This window comes from Peromyscus californicus, unplaced genomic scaffold (genome assembly GCF_007827085.1).
Source record: "Peromyscus californicus insignis strain IS unplaced genomic scaffold, ASM782708v3 Scaffold_4__1_contigs__length_199733344, whole genome shotgun sequence".
In the NCBI taxonomy this organism is placed as follows: domain Eukaryota; kingdom Metazoa; phylum Chordata; class Mammalia; order Rodentia; family Cricetidae; genus Peromyscus; species Peromyscus californicus.
The window spans coordinates 174,985,084-175,007,704 of NW_026294562.1; the positions used below are offsets into that span (position 1 = coordinate 174,985,084).

General features: G+C 56.7%; 2 protein-coding genes and 1 non-coding gene across 9 annotated transcripts; 1 reads left to right on the forward strand and 2 right to left on the reverse strand.

Moving 5' to 3' along the window:
* Window positions 1-448: 448 nt before the first annotated feature.
* Plekhg2 (pleckstrin homology and RhoGEF domain containing G2) lies at window positions 449-13,716 on the reverse strand. 7 transcript variants are annotated; one of them, XM_052713461.1, is made up of 19 exons: window positions 11,238-13,713; window positions 10,477-10,607; window positions 9,575-9,831; window positions 9,396-9,496; window positions 8,447-8,513; window positions 8,280-8,326; window positions 7,886-8,036; window positions 7,567-7,704; window positions 7,219-7,419; window positions 5,769-5,861; window positions 5,594-5,680; window positions 5,221-5,254; window positions 5,028-5,129; window positions 4,901-4,948; window positions 4,787-4,825; window positions 4,603-4,619; window positions 3,592-3,768; window positions 2,563-3,463; window positions 449-2,150 (listed from the first exon to the last, which is right to left on the reverse strand). In XM_052713461.1, the coding sequence occupies exons 2-19, from the start codon at window positions 10,583-10,585 to the stop codon at window positions 640-642; spliced, it is 4,080 nt and encodes a 1,359-aa protein (XP_052569421.1). In that variant the 5' UTR covers window positions 10,586-10,607; window positions 11,238-13,713; the 3' UTR covers window positions 449-639. The 7 variants fall into 7 exon arrangements, with proteins under 7 accessions (XP_052569421.1, XP_052569420.1, XP_052569419.1 ...); XM_052713460.1 differs by having other exon boundaries at window positions 9,575-9,834; window positions 11,238-13,712; XM_052713459.1 differs by having other exon boundaries at window positions 4,787-4,948; window positions 11,238-13,716.
* Window positions 12,385-12,477, forward strand: Trnai-uau (transfer RNA isoleucine (anticodon UAU)). Its single transcript is given in 2 exon segments — window positions 12,385-12,422; window positions 12,442-12,477. It is a non-coding gene; the product is annotated as a tRNA-Ile (tRNA).
* Window positions 13,717-16,107: 2,391 nt separating the features above from the next.
* Zfp36 (ZFP36 ring finger protein) lies at window positions 16,108-18,543 on the reverse strand. The gene is made up of 2 exons (XM_052713468.1): window positions 18,423-18,543; window positions 16,108-17,776 (listed from the first exon to the last, which is right to left on the reverse strand). The coding sequence occupies exons 1-2, from the start codon at window positions 18,444-18,446 to the stop codon at window positions 16,847-16,849; spliced, it is 954 nt and encodes a 317-aa protein (XP_052569428.1). The 5' UTR covers window positions 18,447-18,543; the 3' UTR covers window positions 16,108-16,846.
* Between the last annotated feature and the right edge of the window lie 4,078 nt (window positions 18,544-22,621).

Here is a 22,621-nt window from a genome sequence, read left to right on the forward strand (position 1 = left end):
GCACCATCATGCATGCCCAGCTTGAGTAAGACTGGCTTTCTTGAACGGATTATCAATAGTTTTAAACGCCTCAAAACTTCAACCCAGGTTCTAACAGTTTCTAATGGTCCCCAAAGATCTTGATGTTCCCCATTTTTTTACTTTTTTTGAGACAAGGTCTAATGTAGCTCAGGCTGGCTTTGAACTTGCTATATAGCCAAGGATGGCCACAACTATCTGATCTTCATTCTCCACAGATTACAGGTATGCACTATCACACCCAGTTCTATGTAGTGCTGGGAATTGAACTTAGGGCTTTGCACATTCTAAGCAAGCACTCTACCAACTGAGTTACATGCACACCCTGAGATACTCCAAATGTTCTTAAGTTTTCACACTTGGGCCACATCAGCCCTTCTCATTCATCATGTCTTACCATCTCCCACTACCTCAAGAATGGCAAAACACACAGCATTTCATAAAGTTAATTAACAAAATAACCATGACCTCAGAAGGGCCATCTGTGAACACAGATCCCAGGGCTGCAGCCATTAATAAACCTGTGTCCTGACTCTGGATGTCATGAGGGTGGGTGGCACCTGGTGAAAGTTCTTGAAGCTTAGGAAGCCTAATTTCTAGGCTTACATATGGTGAGGGGCATCAGGAGCCCCCTGGGCCTTGGGAAGGCCCACAGGCTCCCGGGTGGGGGGCTGCCAAGAGAGCAGGGTGGTTTAGCCGGACCTGGGCTTTGGCTGGCCGTAGCCGTCCACCACCTCCTACCTGGATGCTAACCGTGGTGGCATAGCTGAGCCTCCTGGCTGGAGGGCCTGGGGGCTGGGGCTGAGGCGGTGGGGAAGGCGCCCTTGATGTAGGGGCAGAGGAGGACCAATGACCCTGGAAGGCTCCCAGGCCATCTCCCCCGGGGCCCTGACGCCGAGCCAGGCTCTGACTGATGTATGAAGCTGCCAGGTACCTTGAGAGGGCAGCTGCACTGGGGCCCAGGAGCTGGCGAGTGGACAGCGAGGGGCTCTGGAGTGGAGTGGAGTCTGAAGACTCCGACTTGGCAACAGGAGAGACCAGATGGTCTCTTGGTTTAGGTAACTCCATGGTGGTCTGAATCGGGGTGGTTAGGAGGCCTTGAAGGTCCGGAGAGCATCCTTGTTCAGTGAAGGGTGTGGCCGCTGACACATGGCCATCTGTGGGATTCTGCTGGCCCAGTGAAGGTAAGAGTCTGGGAGCTGGTATGTCTGTGAGGCTGGGCTCTGGACCCAGAGACTCTGGAGCTCCTTCCTGCTTGGGGAACGATGGGGGAGCTTCAGCCCTGATGTCTGTAAGGACTTGTGGCTGGGACACGGGTATGGCAGTTGGCATCTGAGTGTCTTGGGACAAAGATGGTAGAGGGCTGCGTGGGATGCAGCAGTCCGGATGACCTCCCCGTGCAGGGAGAGGGAAAGCATCAGGACCCTCGGGGTCTTGGAGGTCAGGTGACAAAGGCTGTGAGGTGGTGGCTGGGATCGGATGGTCAGGGTTGCTTGTGCACATTGGTGAAGGGCTGACAGCTCGACCACCAACAGCAGCTGGGCCCCGATCAATGCTGACATCTCTCTGCTCACTTCCGAGGGCACTATCTGGGCTTTGGCAATCTTCGTGACCGTCGTGTTTGGGCAAAAGAGGGCCGGCTAAGATCATGACGCTAGCACCTGCTCCCTGTTTAGGCAACGCCACAGTGTTTTGCATTTGGAGGTCTGTGTGACGCTCTTGCCCCGGGAGGCAGGTGGTGGTGGATGGCACCTGGATTTCCATGTAGTTTCTATGCTCAGGTGAAGGAGTGGTAGCTGGAATGTGACTTTGATCAGGCAGAGTGGAGGCAGCTGGTACCTGGACATCCGGAGGTTCTTCTTGCTTGGGCAAAGGTGATGTGGATGGACCTTGGATGATCTCAGAGTCGCTCTGTCCAGGTAAAGGGATAGGCGGAATGCAGCTGCCTAGGTGGTCTTGCTTGGGCAAATCTGAAACATTTAGACTGTGGCCATTCAGGTGATCTCCTTGCTTAGACAAAGGTGTGGCAGCTTGAACCAGAGCAGCAGGGCCCAGAGGGACAGACTCCTGGGCACAGTTTAGTGGGAAGGCCAGCTCACATACAAGCACATGTCCAAAAGCAGGCAGGGGTCCTGTATACAAAGGAAAGAGGATCAGGGGCTAAGGATGCAGCTCAGCAGTAGAGCCCCTGCCTAGAATCCCCCAGTGAGGGGCTGGGTGCTGGGCTCAGTTGTAGAGCTCCTGCCTAGAATCCCCCAGTGAGGGGCTAAGGATGCAGCTCAGCAGTAGAGCCCCTGCCTAGAATCCCCCAGTGAGGGGCTGGGGGTGTGGCTCAGTGGTAGAGCGTCTGCCTAGAATCCCCCAGTGAGGGGCTGGGGTGTAGCTCAGCAGTAGAGCCCCTGCCTAGAATCCCCCAGTGAGGGGCTGGGGTGTGGCTCAGTGGTAGAGCCCCTGCCTAGAATCCCCCAGTGAGGGGCTGGGGGTGTGGCTCAGTGGTAGAGGCCCCAGGCCCTAGCATTGCAGGAGAAAAAAAAAGTTTGTCACCTGGCTCAGCCTCCTCCTGTGGTGGGCAGGGGGACGGCTGGGGTTGGGCCAGGACTCGAGGTCGGCGGCGGGGTGCATTGGTGGATGCCCTTGTCTCAGCTCGCTGCATCTGCTGAATCCGCTCGCTGTAGAGCCGAGCCAGTTCTCGCACCCGGGACGCTGACCGCTCGGAGCGTGGCATTCCTGCCTTCCCGCTGGTGCTGCCTCCACTAAGATCAGAGTCCTCCAGGATCAGCAGCGGTTCAGGAAAGCCAGGCCGGGAGAGCTGCCCCTGCTCCAGCGCTTGCCAGGCGCTCCGGATTTCTGAACAAGAGCGGTATTCCAGTTCCTCCGGGAACCCTTGGACTCGGGTGCCATCCTGGGTCTGCACAGCTGGGAAGGACACACCTTCTGCATCTTCCTCCTGCCCCACTCCGCTTTCTGAGGGTGGCTCGCCCAGTCTTCCAGGACTGCTTCCAGTCAACAGTTCCCTCCTGGTGGCTAGAGGCAGGGCGGGCTCCTGCAGGGGTCCAGGGAGCCAGGAGCCACAGGGGAAGGAAGGGGTGCTGGTCAAGCTGGGAATGTCAGGCACACTGGACATGGGTGAAAGGCATGGCATCTCAAAAACACTAGGGATGTCAGAGAGACTCGGAAGGCAGGGAGCCTCGGGAATTTCTGGAAGGCTGGGCATGTCGCTGGGAATCTTGGTAAGGCTGGGCATGCAGGGAATTTCGGCTGGACTGGAACCTTCCAGCCCCTCTAAGACGTGGAGTGGGGAAGGCTCCCGTTCATCTGCCTCTAACTGTTCATCCTCCTCCTCTTCTGAAGACTCTCGGCTGGGCAAGGCTTGGAAAGGGAGGGGTTCGCTTTCAACTGGCACCCTGGAGTCTCTGGGGAACCTGGGAATGTCGTGGGTGGCTGGCTGTAGTGGGTACACAAAGAAAGGCAAGAAGATGTCAGGGGGGTGGGGTGGTGGGCTGACCTGGACTGTGCTCTCTGCCTGCCCAAGGCCAGTGCGCCAAGGCTGCTATGATGGCAGTTGTAGCTCACCCCTGGATCCCTGAGGCCTCTCTGGTGAAGCAGTTCTAGAATTTCCTCAGTGATGGAGGTCCCTGATGGATCCAATGTGGGAGGCCCAGCATCCTCCAGGTCTTCCGGGGGGCCAGAAGCAGAGACTGGTGGCTGTGACTCAGATGGGGGATGGAGCTCCCCGTCACTGCCAGCATGCTGTGAGGAGGGGAGGGGTGGGAAGCCAGAGCCAGGAGGGCTCTGTCCCCTCAATTCCCAGTCCCTCCTCTTGCACATAGGGGAAGTCAAGGACCCCCACCCCCACCTTCTTATTCTTTTTCTGGAAAGGGCCTTATATAGCCCAGGCTGGCCTTGAATTTCCAATCCTCCTGACCTTCCTACCACAGGCAGCTTGGCTTCACCACCACCCCATTTTTAAAATGAGGTGTAGAGGCTGGAACCCAGGGACTCATTATACCGGACACTCAACCACTGTGTGTTATTCTCCCCAAACCACCCCCCACTTTTTCGAGAGAGAGGGTCTCACTATGTAGCCTGAGCTGGTCTAAGATTCAGTATGTAGACCAGGCTGCCCTTGAACTCAGAGATCTGCCTGCTTCTGCCTCCCAGCTGGGTTTAAAGGCGTGCGGACAGATAACCGGTCGTGCTCCTTCAAACTTTTGATCCTCTTACTTCAGTTTGAACTGAAACCATCTGCCAGGACACCTGGCCTAATGCCCCGACTCTCTCACATAGTCCAGGCTAGACTGGAACTTGGTGGTAGTGAAGGATGACCTTGAACTCCTGACCCTCCTGCCTCCATCTCCCCTGTGCTGAGATTTCAGGCTTGTGCTATCACATCAAGTTTTATGTGCTGCGGAAAGGCTCAAACCTAGAGCATGCTGGGTAAGCACAGAACCAATTTAGCTATATCCCCGGGCATTTAATACGTGCTTATTCTGACCCAGGATTATGGAATTTAAATTTTCTTCTCCACTTGAGCTGGGAATTCAGGTCCCCAGTCTCTGACCCAGGGCATTTCTCATTTCTCACCTTGACTTGAGGTTTCTCTGAGGATGGAAAAGTGAAAGAGAACAGAAAAGAGTGAGACACAGGAGAAATTATTCCCTGTAACCAACCAGCTGCCCCTTCTCCCTCTCCATGTCCCCACCCTCACCTCCCGGCATCCCTGGAAAGAGACAAGGACGGACTGACACGACAAGGACCAGTCACTAACCGTTCTGGGGAAAAATGACGTAAGATTCCTTTGCTGGCTCTGTGGGAAGGACACAGGGTATCAGGAGGCCAGGCCATTGGATCCTTGGGTCCCCCTGAAGTGGTGAATACTCACCAGACTGCCTGCGGCCACGGCGACTGCCAGAGAGTCTTGGAGATGGAGCTGTTGGAGAGATGTGTGAGCCCAGCCCTTCAGCCTTGGGGGAGTGCCTAAGGCCTCGAACCCATATTCTATCTGTTACCTGGGTTTCTTCTTCCAGGGGTGAAACTTCGAGCGTCTCGAGGGCGGGGAGAATCCAGTGGGGATGTGGGGGGCTCTGGGAATGTTTTGCTTTTTGGAGTACCTGTGAGGGAGAGTTGAGGGACTAACTGTCTACTTTCTTGGAAACATGGCCTCTTTCGGCACAGGACCACAGCCCAGACCCCTGGACTCACAGTGCAGGCTGTTTTCCAAAAGAACTTGCTTTGCCTGAAAGATAGGAAGACAGATGTTGGAAGGATGGGGTTCGGACAGCAGACTGTGAGCACCAACCATTCCCAGGAATGAATGATTGCTTTTAATGCCAGGCTGATAAGGTAATCCTCACCACTGACCTACAATGTAGGCACTATTCCTCCAGGTGAGGAAATCCAAGGCCAGGGATCTTATTGCCCAAGATCACAACGCAAGGATGTGCTGCATCCCAAAGCCAGGAAGCCTATTCTGCAGGTCTAGCCATCAAAGTAGCAAGAGTGCCCCACCCCCATTACTCGGGTCTGCCATGGAGACTGCCATGGTTCCAGGCCACTTGTTGTGGCAGGTCCATACCTTGGCAGGGATGGAAGCTGGATGGTTCTCAAAGAAAAGGCGCTGGAGACAGTGAATCCAGAGCCGTTTCTCTTCCTGGTTCTTGGCCTGGCGGTAAGGTTGGTGGAGGTCAGGGGTCTGGGTTCTGAGCTGCGGCAAGGCAGGGGTGGGATCGCCCAACCCAGCTTCTGCGTACCTGGAACAGGTGTCTGTGCTTGGGGATGGTCAGATCCGACACCTTAAACCCTAAGGGGTCTCGAGGAGTCTCGCTGACACTCAGGTTACAGCACTGAGGGGAGAACAGAGAAGGTGGGTGCCGAGACCCTCCTGGCACTAGACGTCCTTCAAAAAATACGGGGTTCTGACCTCCTAGAAAGCAGCTCCTCACGGGCTGTTTTGCCTGACCCCACCAGGCCAGGCTCGGCCCACTCCCTTACCAGACTCCTCCTTACCTTCCTGAACATGTACTCGTTCTTCCTCATCTTCCTGACACCCGTAAGACACCCTCCATGCCCTCTAGACTCTGACTCTGACTCTCTCTCTCTCTCTCTCTCTCACACACACACACACACACACACACAATAAAATGTGGGCCATTGCCAGCCACATGGCTCAACCTGCCCTTCTTCGTTCTGGAGGCCGGACTCCCTGCTTTTGCTTTCTTTCAAACTAAAAATCCTTTCGCTGTGAATCCCGGCACTCGGGAGGCAGAGGCAGGCAAGTTTCTGTGAGTTCAAGGCCAGCCTGGTTCACACAGTGAGTTTGAGGCCACCCACAGCTACTTAGTGAGATGTGAGACCATGTCTCACACACAGACAAATTATATGTCTGAGGACTGTGCTATGTGCATGTGAGTTCACGTGCCCCTGGAAGCCAGAGGTTTTGGATCCTCTGTAGCTGGAGTTCTGGTGGTTTTGAGTAGCCCAATGTAAATGCTGGGATCAGGTCTGGATCCTTTATAAGAGCTATATCTCCAACCCTTCCATTTTCATTTATTTTACATTTACTGGTGTATGTGTGCATGGGGGGGGGGGGGGCTTAGTGCACACACCACCAAGTGCCACACTGGAGGTCCATGGTATCTTTATTCCCTGGGCCATGAGCCATGTAGCTACCTGCCCGTGTTCGCTGCTGCTTTTTGGGTTGTGTTTTGTTTTGGGACAGGGTCTTGTTCACTCCATAGTCCTAGCTAGCCTCGAGTAGACACAGATCGGTGTGCCTGCACTGGGATCTGTTTTTGAAACAGGATCTCACTATGTAGCCTACACTGGCCTCGAGCCCACTTAATAGGCCTGGCTGGCCTCAAACTTGCTGTGACCTTGCTCCAGTCCCGAGTGCTCAGTTTCCAGGTGTGAGCCACCACACCCAGCTTCCAGGCTTTACTTTCTGATTCAGAGTGTCATCAAGTTGCCCAGATTGGCCTTGAGCCTTCTCTGCAGCCCAGGCTAGCCCTGAACTTTTGATCTTCCTGTCCCAGCCTTCTCAGTAACTGGAATCACGGGTCTAACGTCACTGGGCCCAGCTAAATACGGTCCTTGGAAGCCAGGCTGTCCTGTCCCCTAGAGCACCCTCTGGGTATTCCGGTGATGCTATATTGAAGGTTTTTCAGTTGTAACTATCCGGCCCAGACCCTACCCCATACTTACAAAGATGTGGCCCTTGTAGGTGTATTCAGGCCCCCGACGTTTGGCCACAAGCAGCATCCGGGAGAACAGGAAGAGCAGGCGCTCACCCCCTCTCAGCCGTGGGCCTCCCCCGCCGCCCCCACGGAAGGTGCCTTCCAGCACCAGCTCTCCAAAGGCACTGAGCTCTGGGCCAGTCCAGCCACCCAGCCGCCGCTGCACTTCCTGCCAGGGACCACACCAGGCAGAGACAGGCCCGGTTGGTGTCACACACAGGCCAAAACAGAGACGTTAGTGACAGGACGCTGCTGCTGAGCCCTATCCCCCCGGCCCGAGTCCCCATCTAGCCAGCCCAGCCCACCCCGGGGCCACCTGCAGGCGAGCGGCATGCTCTTGCTTGCGCTTCATGTCATTGATGTACCAGGCCACTGCAGTCATGGACACAATAGCTTCCTCTACCACCTCTCGCCCTCCGGCGTCTGGGCCCTCTGCCCAGTGTTTGCCCAGTTCCTGACCGTCATCCAGCAGGGTGCACAGGGTGAGGGAGAAAAAGAGAAGGAAAACTGAGTGACAAGAGACAGAGCAACATGGAAGAAAGGGGCAGGGCAGACCGCACTGTCCAGGGAACTCGGGGTGGCGTGGGACCCAACCATGCCCCTCCCGACGAGCCAGCCCAGGGGCCACAGCTGACCTGCAGCAGGAGATGGTACTTCAGGATGCGCTGAACAGGCTTCAGCAAGAAGCTCTCCAGAGGCAGGGAGTGCCGGAGCTGGGCCTGACGTTCCTGCAGCCACAGAGTGGCTGGTGGGGACAGCGAGAGCTCTCGGAGCAGGGCCAGGGAGCTGGAGGCACAGCACAGATCAGTGGTGGCTGGCGCTCCAGCAGGCTGGACTGGGAGGGGTTAGCTGGCGGCCAGGGTGCAGGGGTGATCAGGTCAGGGCAGTGAGGGAGGTCGGGTCAGGTGACTACCAAGGTATGGCAGGGTTGCACCTGGGCTCTGGGAGGGTTAGAAGGTAGAGGGTGGTGGCTGGCACATCGGCTCATGGGCATGGCCTGGGGCCAAGCAGGGACTCCCTCTGCCTCACCTTGGGTAGTTCATGCAGTACAATGTGTAGATGTCAAAATCCTCGCTCTGCGGGGACACGGGAGTCAGCACCGCCTAGCTTTCCACGGCCCCCCCAGGAAGCTAGGTCCAGGCCAGCCCGCTTGTTCCCCAGCCTTGAGCTGTGCTCAGACCCCACCTCATACTCACCCTCTGCACAAAGCACTCGGCGATGCCCCCTGCACTGCTGCTGCCTTCCAAGTCCTCCAGGAGCTCACTGTGGGGGAGGGGAGAGTAAAGGACCGCCTGCCCCCTTGTCCCATGACAAGACTCAGGAGTTCCACAGACAGACGGGAAGAAGCCTAGATGGCTACATGGGAGAGCCTACTCCTCTCATTGTCTCTGCACGGCTTCATATTCTCCAGCCTGATAACCGTCACAGCTGGCACATCATGACCTAGGGGGTGACCCCACACTGGGAAAGAGGGTGCTGGGAATTCCCAAATAGATGGTCTTAAATTTAAGAAAGGACTCTGTTACAAGCCAGGCATGGTGTGCACACCTGTAATCTCACCCCTCAGGAGGCTGAGGCAGGAAGATCTCAATTTCGAGGCCAGCTCGAACCACACCAGGAGACCCTATTTCAAAAAAACCAAGACTAGCTGGGTGTGGTGGTGCATGCCTGTGATTCCGGCACTTGGGAGGTAGGGGCAGGGAAAGGAGTTAATGTTGCCCTCAGGTACACAGCAAGTTCCAAGCCAGCCTAGTTACATGAGACCCTGTCTGTCTCAAATAATAAAACCAACTACAAAAGCTTCTCTTGTGATTCTGAGATGTCACTCTTGGGTCCCAGTGCCCCCCACCTTCACCAGGGCGAGCCAGGGTTTGGCCAGAGCTGAAGGTGTCCCAGGCCCAGGGCATCTCAGTGCTAAATCTGGGGAAGTTCTAGGCGCCCAGGCCCCACAGGATTCTTTGAGCCCAGGCTTGACTCAGGTCTAAGATTCAGTTCTTTCCCGCTTTGAGTCCTCACTGTCCCCACACCTCACACGCCAACCTACACAGGGCCACCATGAGGCACTCAGGTTAGTTAGTGTAGACAGACACAGACCCTCCCCGCCACAGCAGCCGTCCCCTTGGGGTCCCCACCCCTGTCCCTGACCTGCTAAACTCATGGATGTCCTCGATGTTGGCAAACAGCGTGCCCACCTGCTCCGGGCTCAGCCCCAGGGCCCTGCCGTCCATCAGAGGACCCAGGTAGTCCTGTGGGGATGAGAGGGGTTACACAGGCCAAGGGCCTGGCCTGGGTCCCCAATGTCTTCAGATGCCTGTCCACCTCACCTCCACAATACTGCGCAGGTCCCGGACATACGCCCGCTCCGTCTCCACGATCTCCTTGGCCACTCGCTCCAGCCTTGAGGGTTTCACCGGACCCTGGATTCCCACAGGCGACAGGTGCAGCCGTATGGGGGGTTCTGGCAGGGGCTCTGGCCTGGACGCTGAGCAGGCTGGTGATGGGTCCCCCTCAGAGCCCACAGTACTCAGAGAGGTGGAGCTGCCGGAACCCCTCGGGGAAGCCATGGCGGGGGCTGGAGGGGCTGCTAAGGTAGGGAGCAAGTGGTCAGGGCTTCCCAGACACACGTTCCTATGACCCCATACTCTCTCTCACTCAGCTGGCAGTTCCCGCAGGTCTCTGCTCCACTACCCTAATCTGTCCAGTTCGGTCCTGTACCTATTAGAGTCCTTCCCCTCTGAGCCTTGGGCCTCCATTGCTTTAATTCACCTTCTCCATGAACCACAGCTATCATTATGAGTCTGTCCAACTGGCCTTGTCACTCCCACAAGCATAGCCCTTTTAGTTCAAGTTCAAATTCCTCAGATCCATAGGGCCCGGTCCAATGCAGCCATGGCGGGTCCCTTCACCCAGTTCCCTTTCCTCGGCACAACAGTTAACTGCCCCCCCCCCACTTCACACTCAACTTTGTCCAATTACTTAAAGGTGCAGCTGTGGGCCTTTGCACATACTGTTCCCTGCATGCAGAAGAACACTTTTTTGTGTCCAACTCCTTTCTCCTGAATTCCCGGCTTATCGTCGGTCTCCTCCGTGGCGACAGGGCTGCGCTGCACCGTCTTGGCCACGGTGTTGGCAGCGCTGCTCAGCACTGGTTCAGCCACAAAGGGATGCTCAGTGTCCTGAAGGAAGGGACAAACGCCCACAGGTTCCACCTGTCTGGACTTCTCACCTGTCGGAGTATCACTCCCAGCTGCGCAGTCGCAAGCTTCACCTTGGTGGCCACACCCCAGCCTAAGGCTGGGTTTGGACAGGCTGAGTCCCCGAGCTCCCTCGGGCATGGCTGAGTGGCACAACTCGGACCTGCAAAGACACCCAGTTCTTGGGAACTGGACTTGAGTGGCTTCACTGCCGCTCCAACTCACAGACAGGGTGCTGAAAGTCGATACAAAACTCAAGGAGGGGCCCCACGGAGGGACTACTAGAAGAGATACAAAGTAACAGAGAGAAGGAGCCGAGGAGACACGCTAAAGACGGAAAGGTTGAGACAAAGAGCGAAGACAGCAAAAGTGCCCGAGTCTGCAGTCCCATCTGTCTGGGCGGCCCCCCTCCCCCGGGCTCAGGGATCCTGGGAACTCTCAGGCTCAGGCTGAAGCTGAGGGCGAGGGGCAGGGCTGGGAAAAACCGTGGGCGGGAGAGGCCGCGGGGTCCCAGGGGAGGGCGGAGGCTGGGGGACCGGATGCCAGGGTCCTGCAGACGGCTCCCTACCCCGCCCAGGACTGCGCGCTGGGCGCTGGCCCCGGGCCCTCCACCCAGCTCCAGCCGGCCCCTCGGCACCCCGACCGCGGTCCCCCACCGTCCGAGCGTCCCCAGTGCGGTCCCAGCCCCCGACTCCCGCCGGCGCCTCCGCTACCCCCCGCCGGCACGCCCCCTCATTGTTCCGCCTCGGCGCCGCCCCCCTCCCCCAGCCCCGGGCCCCTCGCCTCCCCTCACCTCCCGGGGAGCTGCGGGCCCCAGGGTCGGGAGTCCGGCGCGTCTGGACCGTAACGCGCGGTCCCCGGGGAGGCTCACAGCCCGGACTCAGGGTCGTGAACTTGGGGCTCTCAGACTCCAGAATCCGGGGAGAGTTGGGATCCAGAGTCCGAAGTCTCGGTGTTCTAAGTGGAAGATGCTGCAACCCTCCACTCGAGTCTCAGACGGGTGCGCTGGGGACCCAAATTCCTGAGTCTTCTAGGTAGGGCTGTGTGTGGTCGGGGGGACCGGGATTCCAGAGTTTCCAGAACCCTAGGGGCAGGGATGAAGTCACCTCCGGGAGGGAGCGCAAGGACTCGCAAACTCCTCGGTCTCTTGGAAGTGATGGATGCTGCAACCCTAAGTCGAGGAGCGAGGTCCGGTCCCCAAGTGGCTCCAGGAGGGGGTCTTGGACCCAAGAGTTAGAACCCCGGGGGTGGGGGGTGGGGTGCGCGGCCACGGATCCTGCCGTCTTCGAAGCCGGGTGCAGGGACGGGCCTCCAGCTTTGGAGCTGATGTCCCGGGCCCGCGGCTTCCTCCAAGAGGGGGCGCTGGGCATCAGCGGTCCCGGCCGGGCGCGGGAGCCTGGACTTGCGGGTCTCTTAAGACGCGGGACGGAGATCCCGGACGCCCGGGTCCGACACTCGGAACGCCTCGGGCTCCGGGATGGGTGCCCCGGGGCTCTGGGGGCGGCGGCGGCGGCGGCGGCGCCGCATCTGGGGCGGGGAGAACCAGGTCCCAGATGTGGGGCGGGGGGCGGCCGCCCGAGGCTTCCCCTCCCCCTGGCCGCCGCTCGGGCTCACATCCTGTTCCCGCCCGCTGGGGGGAGGGGCCGCCTTCCGGCACGCCCTCCCGCAAAGGGTTAAAGCCCCCGCCCCCTACTCCGAGTATTCGCGAGCAGGCGGGCCCAGCGGCAGGTCCCCGCCCACATTCCGGGCGCCGGGAGGACTTTTGCCTTTTGCAGCGTGGGCCGGCGCGGCGTGAGAATCCCGAATAGTTTCACGCGCTCGTGCTTACTGGCCGATCGGAGGGCTTGGCATTTGCATAGGCGATGTTGGGCGGGGCTGTCCGGCAAAGTCGCGCGACTGCGACTGACTGAAGGACTTAGTGGCGCGAGGGTGCGGCCGGAGCTCCAGTGGCGCAATCGGTTAGCGCGCGGTACTTATATGACAGTGCAGGCGGAGCAATGCCGAGGTTGTGAGTTCGATCCTCACCTGGAGCACTACTTTTTCTCCCCTTTTAACCGGAGGTTGCGTTGTGTGTTCTCACATCCGTTTTAGAAGTCTTTACATTTTATAAATCAACCGAACGGTTCGTTTGAAACAGGATCTCACCCTGTAACTCTCGCTGTCCTGGAACTCACTCTGTAGACCAGGCTGGCCTCGAACTTACAAGAGATCCGCCTGCTTCTGCCTCCCGAGTGCTGGGATTAAAGGCGTGCGCCGCCACTCTCGGAACCTACAGCAGTTTTGAAGAATGCACATTATTTCCTTGTGAATTTTTTTCAGTGGTCGGTTGGAACAGCCTCGAAGGTGCAGTTTCCATTCTGGACGCCAGGGGGCAATATCGTCCCTCACTAGGGGGCCTGGGCATCGAATGGACTCTAAGTCTCAGATCCTAGCGATGAACGGTTAGAACAGGCTCTTTTTGTATATTCCTCATTTTCAGGTTTCTGAATCGATTTTTTGTTTGTTTTCCAACACATACTGAACACTCATTAGGTACCATTCTTCCTGTCCCTGAGGACTTGACTTTCTGCCAAAGAGATTGCTACAAATCTGTGAATTAAGTACATATTTTGACTTTCACCGTGTTGCCCAAACTGGGCTTAAACTCCCGCCTCCATCACCATCTGGGAGTGTAAGTATATCTTTACATTATAGTGATAAATATGGAGCAAGTAGAGTAGGACCGGATGTGGACTATCCGAGTAGTCAGGGATCCTTTTTTTGTTTTTGTTTTTTGAGACAGGGTTTCTTTGTGTAGCCCAGGCTGTCCTGGAACTTGAATTTAGAGATCCGCCTGCCTCTGCCTCCTAGTGCTAAGATTAAAGGCGTGCGCCACCACTGCCCAGTTCCTAGTTTATGTGTATGGGTGTTTTGTCTGCATGTGCTTGGTGCCCAAGGAGACTGGAGGCGGGTGTTGGATCCCCTGAACTTGAGTTACAGATTGTTGTGAGCTGTATGGTGCAGGGAATCAAACCAGGTCCTCTGTGGGAGCAGTCAGTATACTTAACTGTTGATCCATCTCTCCGGCCCCAGGGAAGATCTTTAAAGAACACCTGGAGGAGGGGAGATGTTCACCCTAGGGCTGAAGACCGGTGTGTTAGTGGAGCAAGTGAAAAGAGCAAGCAGCGAGGTGTGTGTGTGTGTGTGTGTGTGTGTGTGTGCGCGCGCGCGCGCGCGCGCGCGCGTGTGTGCAGGGACTCTGGGTGTTGGTAAGGATTTAGGACTTGACTCTTTGTGATCTGACTCTGGTGTTCGAACAAGCTTCCCTGGTCTCCTTGGGGAAAGGGACTGAGTGCGGGGGTGGGGGGTGGGCTTGGGGGGGGCGGGGTGGAGGTGAGAGAGAGTGCCAGCAAGCAGGTACTTCTAGATCTGCGTAGGAGCAAGGTAACTCCGATGAGGGGCTCTGGGAGCTGGAGTGAGTTACAGATTTGGGGGTGTGTCCAAGACAGGTCTGAGTATCTAATAAATGGGCTTGTGTCATATTCTTTTTTAAAAATACTCGTTTTTGCCAGGCGGTGGGAGCCCGTGCGTTTAATCCCAGCACTCATGAGGCAGAGGCAGGCGGATCTTTGAGTTCGAGGCCAGCCTGGAGCCTGGTCTACAGAGTTCCAGGATAGCCAGGGCTACAGAGAAACCCTGTCTCAAAAAAAAAAAAAAAAGGTTTTATTTTCTGCGTCTGAGTGCTTTCCCTTGCACATAAGTAAGTGCACCGCAAGCATGCCCAGTGCCCAAGGAGGCCAGGAGAGGGCGCGGGATCCTCTGGAGCCGGAGCTGTGGGCTGCGATGTGAGTCCTTTACAGGAGAAGCAAATTCTCTTCATCTCTGAGCTATCTCTCGGGGTTTAGTGTCATATTCTTAGACCAGGGCTTTGCAGACACTAAGCAGGCACTCTGCACTTAGCTACATCCTCAGCCCATGATGTGTGTGTGTGTGTGTGTGTTTGGAAAGAACAAGAGAATTGGGGGTTGGGGGGAACCATCGCCAAGGGTGGTAGCTGTGTGGTTTTCCCTTCCATCTCTCTCAAATGCCCGGCACTGCTTGCTCTCATTCCCTCTACCTTCCCGATGCAGAGCCCTGGGTTTGTTTCCCTCTCCCAACCTTGTTCCACATACCAGGGCCTGAGACTTCCCACAAGGGAGGCAGTTCCCTGGAAGAGGAGACCAAAGGTCAGTAGAACGGAGTGAAAGGCAGGCAGGGCTGGGGAGAGGAGAAGAGCGAGGTTAAGGTACATTTAGGGGAGGAAGGGCAAAGGAAAGGAGAGAGGACCAATAAGAAGCAGAGGGCCTGGCAAGGAGGGATACAGCGTGAGGCCGTCTCAAAAACAAATCCAAGAAAAAGTCCTAGGGGCCAAGAGGCAGATAGGGAGGAGCTGGGGAGAAGAAGAAAGAAAAGAGGAGGAATGAGGGGGTGGAGGCTGAGAGGGGGGAGGAAGCGGAGGAAAAAGAGGAGGGGCGGAGCGCGGGCCCTGACGCGGGCAGCTTCCGGGCGCGGCGGGGCTGGCCGCCGCCGCGGTCTCTTGCCTTGTATGGTCGGAGGACGCGGCTGCCCTACCCAAGCGTCCTGCCAGCCCAAGCAGATGCAGCTCCGGAAATGCCCGATCGCGACCTGGCCCAAGGCCCAAGGGTCTGCAGATGCTAGAAGGCCGCGACTCTTCTAGTGTTTGGACCCACGAGTTGTCAGGAACCTGAGATTCCTAGAGTCTAGGAATCCTCACACCTATTTAAATCCCAACCCGGTAGGGCGCATGGCTGTTATCTTAAACATTCATGAGATTGAGGCAGGAGGATTACCAAGAGTTACAGGCCGCTCGGGGTTCAGAGGGAAGACCCAGTGTCCCCTTCTTTCCTGGCAAATAAATAAATAAATAAATAAATAAATAAATAAATAAATAAATAAATAAATAATTCCATACAGAGGCGGGTGAGAGGGCTCAGCAAGCAAAGGCAGCACTTGCTGCCAAGCCGGAAGATCTTTTTCTATCCCCGGGACCCGCTCGGTGGAAGAGACCGGATTCCCGCAGGCTTTCTTCTGACCTCCACACTAGTTCGCGCGCGAGCACCCTACGGGTTTAAAAAAAAATGAAGCCGGCCATGGTGGCTTGCGCTTGATCCCCCAGCATTTCAGAGGATGAGGCAGGAGGCTGACGAGAGTTCCACTCCAGCTTGAGCTACAGTTTCAAAAAAAAAAGCAAACTAAAAGTAAGTCCTCTGTCAAGAGTCTGAAGTCCATCCCCGCTCTCTTTGCCGGGTGCAGAGTCCCCTAGGACCCGGCTTCGAGGTGACCCCTTGCCCCCGGCCGCCCGGGTTTGCGTTCCGGCACATTCCGTCCTCCCCGCCCCGCCCCGCCCTCTACCCTTGGCCCCGTGGGGACGGAAACATCCCGTCCCTGCCCGAGCTGGGTCAAGAGCCGGAGGGACAGGACTGGAGCGCCCCCAGCGCCTGGAGAACTGGCTCTCCTGGTTCCTGCTGGGTGACCTCATCTCACCACGCCCCCTCAGGTGAACAACCGGGCTGGTAACGTCACTTCCTGCCAGGTAAGCGCCACTAGGCAGCCCAGCTCCCTGGCAAGTCTGGAGGTCAGTTTACCCACCATCCCGTGGCTGTGGACCGAGAAAAAAAAAAACAAACCCAAATTTCATCTCAGTTCACACTCAAGACTTTATTTAAAAATTCCAAAACAACCACAAAAATAGACCTGTAAGGTAACAATATATTACTTAATATATTATAGTATATTTAATACAGTATCCACTTTAATATTACAAAAAGGAAAAGTAGACGACCCAATATATATAAATACTATAAAATCTTATTACAATAAATAAAGTCGTCATAAATAAAGGGCCCACTGGTTGGGGCAGAAGGGATTTGGCAATGGCTTTGGCGATTTGCTTTCGGAGGGAAATTTGAGCACCAGGATTCTCCCTCAGGGGAGGCTTCAACCACCAAACGCTGAACCTCGGGGTCTAGTAAAAACTGGGATAGGGTTGTGGGAGCCAGCTCTTCACAGCACTTAAGATTCCAGGAGACCAGAGGTGGGGAGGGGCTGGTGCATACCTATACAACCCCAAAACTTGGGGAACTAAGGAAGGATTATCTCAAGTTTGAGGACAGCCTGGGCTACATAATGAGCCCCTATCTCAGAAACAACCCAAGAGTATGCTACATCTTAGGTACCCTAGGAACCAATCCACCTAAACACTGAATTTCCAACTAGGGACCTGCCCCAGCACAGCACCAGGAGTGGGTTAATGCATTTTGGAATGTCAGGGAGAAGGCACTAACTTAAGAGTTCCCTTAGGTCCCCACAGCAATAAGCCCCGCCCTCTCGAGATCTAGCTGATCCATACTGGGTGGGCATTTGTCACTCAGAGACAGAGATGCGATTGAAGATGGGGAGACGCCTTGGGGGTGCAGGGGGCGCGGGAGGCCCAAACACTCCGGCCTCAAAGACCGGTGAGTCTGACCCACCCAGGCTGCTACCGCTGCTGGCATAATCATCAGGATCGGATCCCAGGGAGTGTGCAGATGGGCTCCGAGCCAGGCCACCCAAGGGCCCCCAGATGGTGGTGGTGGTAGACCTTCGGCAGGAGGGGCAACAGGCTGGAATTGGGTCTCTTCGAGTCACAGGGGTCCCGGGGGCAGCAGAGAAGGCAGAGGGAGAAAGTGGAAGGTCCCCAGGTGGTGGTGGGGAGCTGGAGGGCGAAAAGGAACATGAGGACAGGGAAGGGCCAGGAAAGCCTGGTGGTGGTGGTGAGGTTCTGCGGCCCGAGGGCAAGCCTGAGAAGCTGATGCTCTGTCGAAGCAAATGGGGCTGGCCTGGAGCGGCCAGGTCCTCGTTGGGATTGTGGATGAAGTGGCATCGAGAACCATAGGGACAGCGGCCCTGGGTGTAGAACTTGTGGCAGAGTTCCGTTTTGTACTTGGGATGGCGATTGGGCTGGCGCAGTTCACCCAGGCCGTGGGCAAACTGGCACTTAGCCCCGTATCGGCAGCGCCCGCTCTCTGAGTAGGTCCGACAGAGCTCAGTCTTGTACCGAGAGGAGGTGGTGGGAGTTGCGGTAGGCGATGTAGGCGAGGGTGACAGCTCGGGCCCCGGGCGGGGGGCCAAGGGTGCGAAACCAGGGGGTGGCGGTACCCAACCACAGCTTCGACCCTCCACCAGGCTGGTGGAGCGGCCCGTCAGGCGAGAAGTGACCCCAGATGGGATGGAGTCAGACGAGTTTATGTTCCAGAGTCCCGACTCGGTTCCTCCGTGGTCGGACGACAGGTCAGCGTTTATCGACAGGAGGCTCTGAGGGGGATAGGGTTCGGTTAGGCCACCAGAAAGGGTAAGGTGACGACGCCCCGCCCCAGTTGTAAAGAACTTCACAAGCTTGCCATTCCGGTTTGTGGGTTCTCGGCCTGAGCCCCACCCGGCTCACTCAAACTACAGGGAGAACCTGATCATGGAGATTTGAGTGTTTCAACACGACTGGAGCTAACCCAGGAGCGTTTAGGAAACCCAGTATCCCCGACGGAACAAGAGACGGGACCCCCAAACCAGAGCACACCCCTGTTCCCCAATTCTGGGCCTTTAGACCTCCCCGGATATGACCGCCCATGGGCGCTGCTGCAGTTTCACAACTTGGAGGAACCGGCCAAAGCCGACCCAGGCCAGATCTCTCTAGAACTCTGGCCGAGTCAACTCCCTTCAACCCTGTACCCGCTAGGGCGCCAAACCGCCCCAGAGGCAGCCAAGGGGACCGGGCAGGTGTCGGGGCTGCTTCTGCCCCGCGCGAATGACAGCGGTGCGCCCGCTTTCTGTCCCCAAGGGCCCGCCGGTACCCGGGCCAAGGCCCTTTCTCACCTCCCGCCAGTCAGGGCTGGCCTGAGAAGGGCGGCAGGCGTCCACGGCCTAAGTCCGGGGCGTCAGAGCGTGCCGTCTAGCCAGTACTCACCTTATAGATGGCAGAGAGGTCCATGGTGGCGCGAATGGCCGTGGAGCTGAGGCCGACAGTCGGGTCGCAGAAGTCTGGCTGTGGCCCGCGGCGAAAGCGCTCGCCTTTTAAAGCTCTTTCCGCCGGGGGCGTGGCCGGGGCGTGGCCAAGGGAGCTTCCCGGACGCGCCCCCGCGGCGTAGCCGGGACCGCGGGGTGCTAGGCCCCTTCCGCCCATCTGCTGGTTAGTTTGCTGAATGTGCCTGAACTTGGCTCGAGGGCAACCCCGGCCGGCCCCTCTCGGGAGGTAGTGGGGTGCTTGCGTGACTGGCTGGTGGTGATGGTAGTGGGGCCGTCACAGTAGTTTTCAAAGGCTGAAGACAGTCGGGAAGGGAACTGGGGCAGAAGTGGGGGCAGGGCTCCAGGGACAATTTGACAAGGGCAGAGACCGAGAGGGCGTGTGCGTGTGAGACAGACGGGGGCGGGGAGACACAAACTGGAAGAGACAGAGATGGCCAGAAGCCGAGAGAAAAACAAAGAGACTCAGTGAGAGACATACACATTAGGCCAGCTGTTTTAGGACTGTAGTTCCAGCCACTCAGGGAGGTTAAGGCCGGAGGCTGGTAAAATTCAAGGCCTGGCTGGACTACAGAGTGAGTTCTAGGTCACCCTGGGCAACTTAGTGAGACCCTTGTCTTAAAATAAAAAGGGTTAGTCAGGCGGTGGCGGTGCACGCCTTTAATCCTATCACTTGGGTGGCAGAGACAGGAGGATCTCTGAGCTCCAGGAGGCTAGCCTGGTCTACAGAGTGAGTTCCAGGACAGGCAGGGCTACACAGAGAAACCCTGTCTCAAAAAAACAAACACAAAGTAAAAAGGGCTAGGAGGTGGTGGCACAGGCCTTTAAAACCAGTTTAATTCCAACACTCCCTATGGCTGAGGCAGGTGGATCTCTTGAGTTCAAGGACAGCCTGGTCTACAGAGTGAGTGAATTCCAGGCCAGCCAGGGCTACATAGAGAAACCCTGTTTCAAAACAAGCCCCCTCTCCCCGCAAAAAAAAAAAAAAAAAAAAAAAAAAGTCAGTGGCATATGGCTGTGATCATGGTTCTTTGGAGGTGGAGGAAGCAAGATGAGGCGTTCAGTGACAGTCTCAGCTATTGAGCAAATTCTAGGTCCTATTTCTAAAAAAGAGAAGCCACTACGATGCGGGAGGGAGTAGGAAGGCAGCTCAGTGCTGGAGTGGTTACTTGGCACTCCTCAGCTTTCAATCCCTACTACAGAAGGGGAAAAAAAGACGTATATAGAGGAGAGAGGCAGTAGGGTGCCGGGAAACAAACGTAGATGACGAAGTGGGTTACAGAAACATAAGAAGCAAAAGTGAAGTAAAAACTAACACCTCCAGGCACAGAACCTATAAGACAGTCAGTGATCAACGGGAGCCCAACCCCCTAGTCTAGTGAGGCTGGACAGGGCCCCTTTCCCCAGCTGCACTTTAAATTATTAAGAGGTTTCGCTTCCGAAAACTCAAGGTTGGAATAGCTTGAGTCTTTTAGGGAGGAAGCTCGTCTCTATTGCAAAAACCTTCAACGTTGAATGGGTCTCTTGTAATGTAAGCAGGCCTTAACTAAAATTTAAATTCTCTGGAGGATAGTTCTCCACCGGATCTGTTCAGTTTTTGTTTTTTAGCAGGACCTCCTGGCTGGCTTGGAACTTGGGATCCTCCAATCCCCACCACCCAAGTAGTGTTACGATTACAGGCATGCCCCGCCGCCACACCCAAGTGAAAAAAAAAGTGTTACTTCAAGGATATCTTCAGTGAAAAAGTGTGTTTGTGTATGGGGGTTATCATTGCTTAGGAGTGTAATTACAATGCTGGGAAGTTCTTGCACGGTGCGTTGCGCACTTGTATTGAGGTGGGGAGATTCTGCCAGGCTCCTCACTGGTTTGCCTCACCGGAGCCCGGGGTGCGGGGGTGGGGGGGGTGGGGAATCCCTGGTATATCGCTTTCTGGGGCCAAGGGGCCTTCCCGGGCTGGTCCCGTGAGCTGGGCGGGCCGCAGGCTGCTGTGGCACGGTTGCGGCCTCCCGCTCGCCTGTGACTCACTCGCTTAGGGCGGGGGAGGGGGGGCTTCCTGGAAGCCGTGACGAGGACGCTCAGCCGGGACGCTTGGGTTCCTCTCTTGTAACCAGGGATCCAGTCTGTTGTAAACAGTCTCTAGGACAACGGGAAAAGAAGGGAAGGAGGGGCCCAAAAAACTTGCCTCCCGCCCAGTTTACAAATCCCTGAGCCAGCCGATTTTAGGACCAAACGGGGGGTTGGGGTGGGGCATGCTGGGGTTTTCGGAGGCCAGCTGGGTCTGGATCATGGAGGAGTAATTCCAGTTTCGATTCCCTGGAGACTGGGAGCTTTTGCCATCCCTGACTCAGCCTGGACCCCTCCTCTATCTGCTGAGTCATTGGGACTAAAGCCTGGCCAACTGGGTCTCAGCCACTCTCCAAAGGGTGCTGGGGGGAAGGGGGCAGAGGTGTGACGATCCTCAGGAAATCACGACTTTAAGCTGTAGGACTCACGAGGTGATACGTCCTTATCCTAGAACACCGGGTCAGGGGCTCAGCTTCTTCCTACCCCCCGCCCCAACACGGGAGCCCTGGCCCCTATCTCCTGCCCCCTTAGCCTGTCCGGGGATCCAGACAGAGACGTGATCTGCAGTGGGAGCTGGACCTCTTCAGATCCAGGCGTTCGGGCCTCACTTACTCTCCCTTAGACCCCTGGCCCTCCTCCCTCAGACCTAGGTGTCCAGGTCCCACTCCCCCCTCACACTCAGAGATCCAGGCCCCAGGCCCTATTCTCTAGACCTAGGAGTCGGAGGATCCTATCCAGCCCCCGCTTGGGTGCCCGCATCCCAGCAGGAAGTTCATGGCCTGACTCCTCCCCGCTCCCCACGTAGCCAGCGGGGAAAATCCGCGGCCCTGGCAGTGGCCGGGAATCCCCTCTGGAATGACGGTGGGGAAGGGGGATGGCCAAGGTCCTGCGGGGCACTCGGCCACGTCCTGTGCGCGCTGGGGTGGGGGCTGGGGGAGCGAAAGGGGCGGAAACCAGAGAGGCTAAAAATATAGCAAGCACTTCCGGCGGGGGGGGGGGGGGGAGGCGGGCGGAGAACGCAGAGCTGAGTTTCCAGAAAAACAAGCGGCGACGGGAAACTTGGGGGTGTGAGAGCCGGTGGGCGGGCTAGAGGGCCCGTGTACTCGCGGCACGGCACGTGTGTGCCTGTCGTGATTGCCTGCGAGTGTGGTCCAGGCAGGGTGTTGCAGGGGAACAGCCAATATGCCAGTGTGCTTGCGGGTGTGTTGTGGGGAGTCCTAGGTATGCAATTGGGGGCGTAGGTGAGGACGATTCTGTGGCCCGTGGTTAAGGTCCCCATAGAACAGGACCCTGTAAATAAATGTGAAGCCACCGGTCTGTACCACAGACTAGATCATGTGTGCTGCAGATGGCCTCTGGAGGATTGTCAACTGTAACTACTGCAGCTGTCTTTGAGGGGCTTCATGGGAACTGTCACTTCCATCCCCCCATCTGTGTGTAACCGAACTGCTGTGGGATCTGGGGTGACTTAGTGTGTCATTCCTCACAGGTGCGTGGGTGATGGGATTGTGCACACAGGACCTTGAAGTAGAGTGTGGGCTTTCTGTGGCTCACCCAGCACTGTTGTAGCATGTGTTCGAATGGTATTCGTGGGTCTGTGCCCTTGTTTGTGGCTGTCTTGGATGTTGTCTTGGATGTTACGTGGTAGACCTGAGTCTGGACATAGTTCCTCTGTGGACCAGTCACAAGGCAGTGAAACCAGTGAACTTTGGTGCCTGACGTAGCAGCGGGCACATGATGGGGGCGAGTTGCTGGTTGTGTTATGCTCCTGTGTCTGCCTCTGTGGGCAGAACAGACGTGCACACGCCCGCACCTAGATGCTGAGTGTCTGAGCCAATCTTATCTGTCCCCAGCGAATGAGGCTGCTCGGCCACAGAGCTGAGTCAGCTGTGATGGGCAAAGTCTTGATGGGGTGAGAGATCACAGTGGGCTAAGTGGTGGTTACAGGGTTCCGTGGTCACGTGGTCAGATGCTTGCTTTAGTACTTGCTCATGGAGCAGGGTCCACGTGTGTGGGAGGATGGCCAGTGTGCTAATCCCTGCTGGGGGTGGGTCAGCCTGTAGATAGGAGAAACAAGCC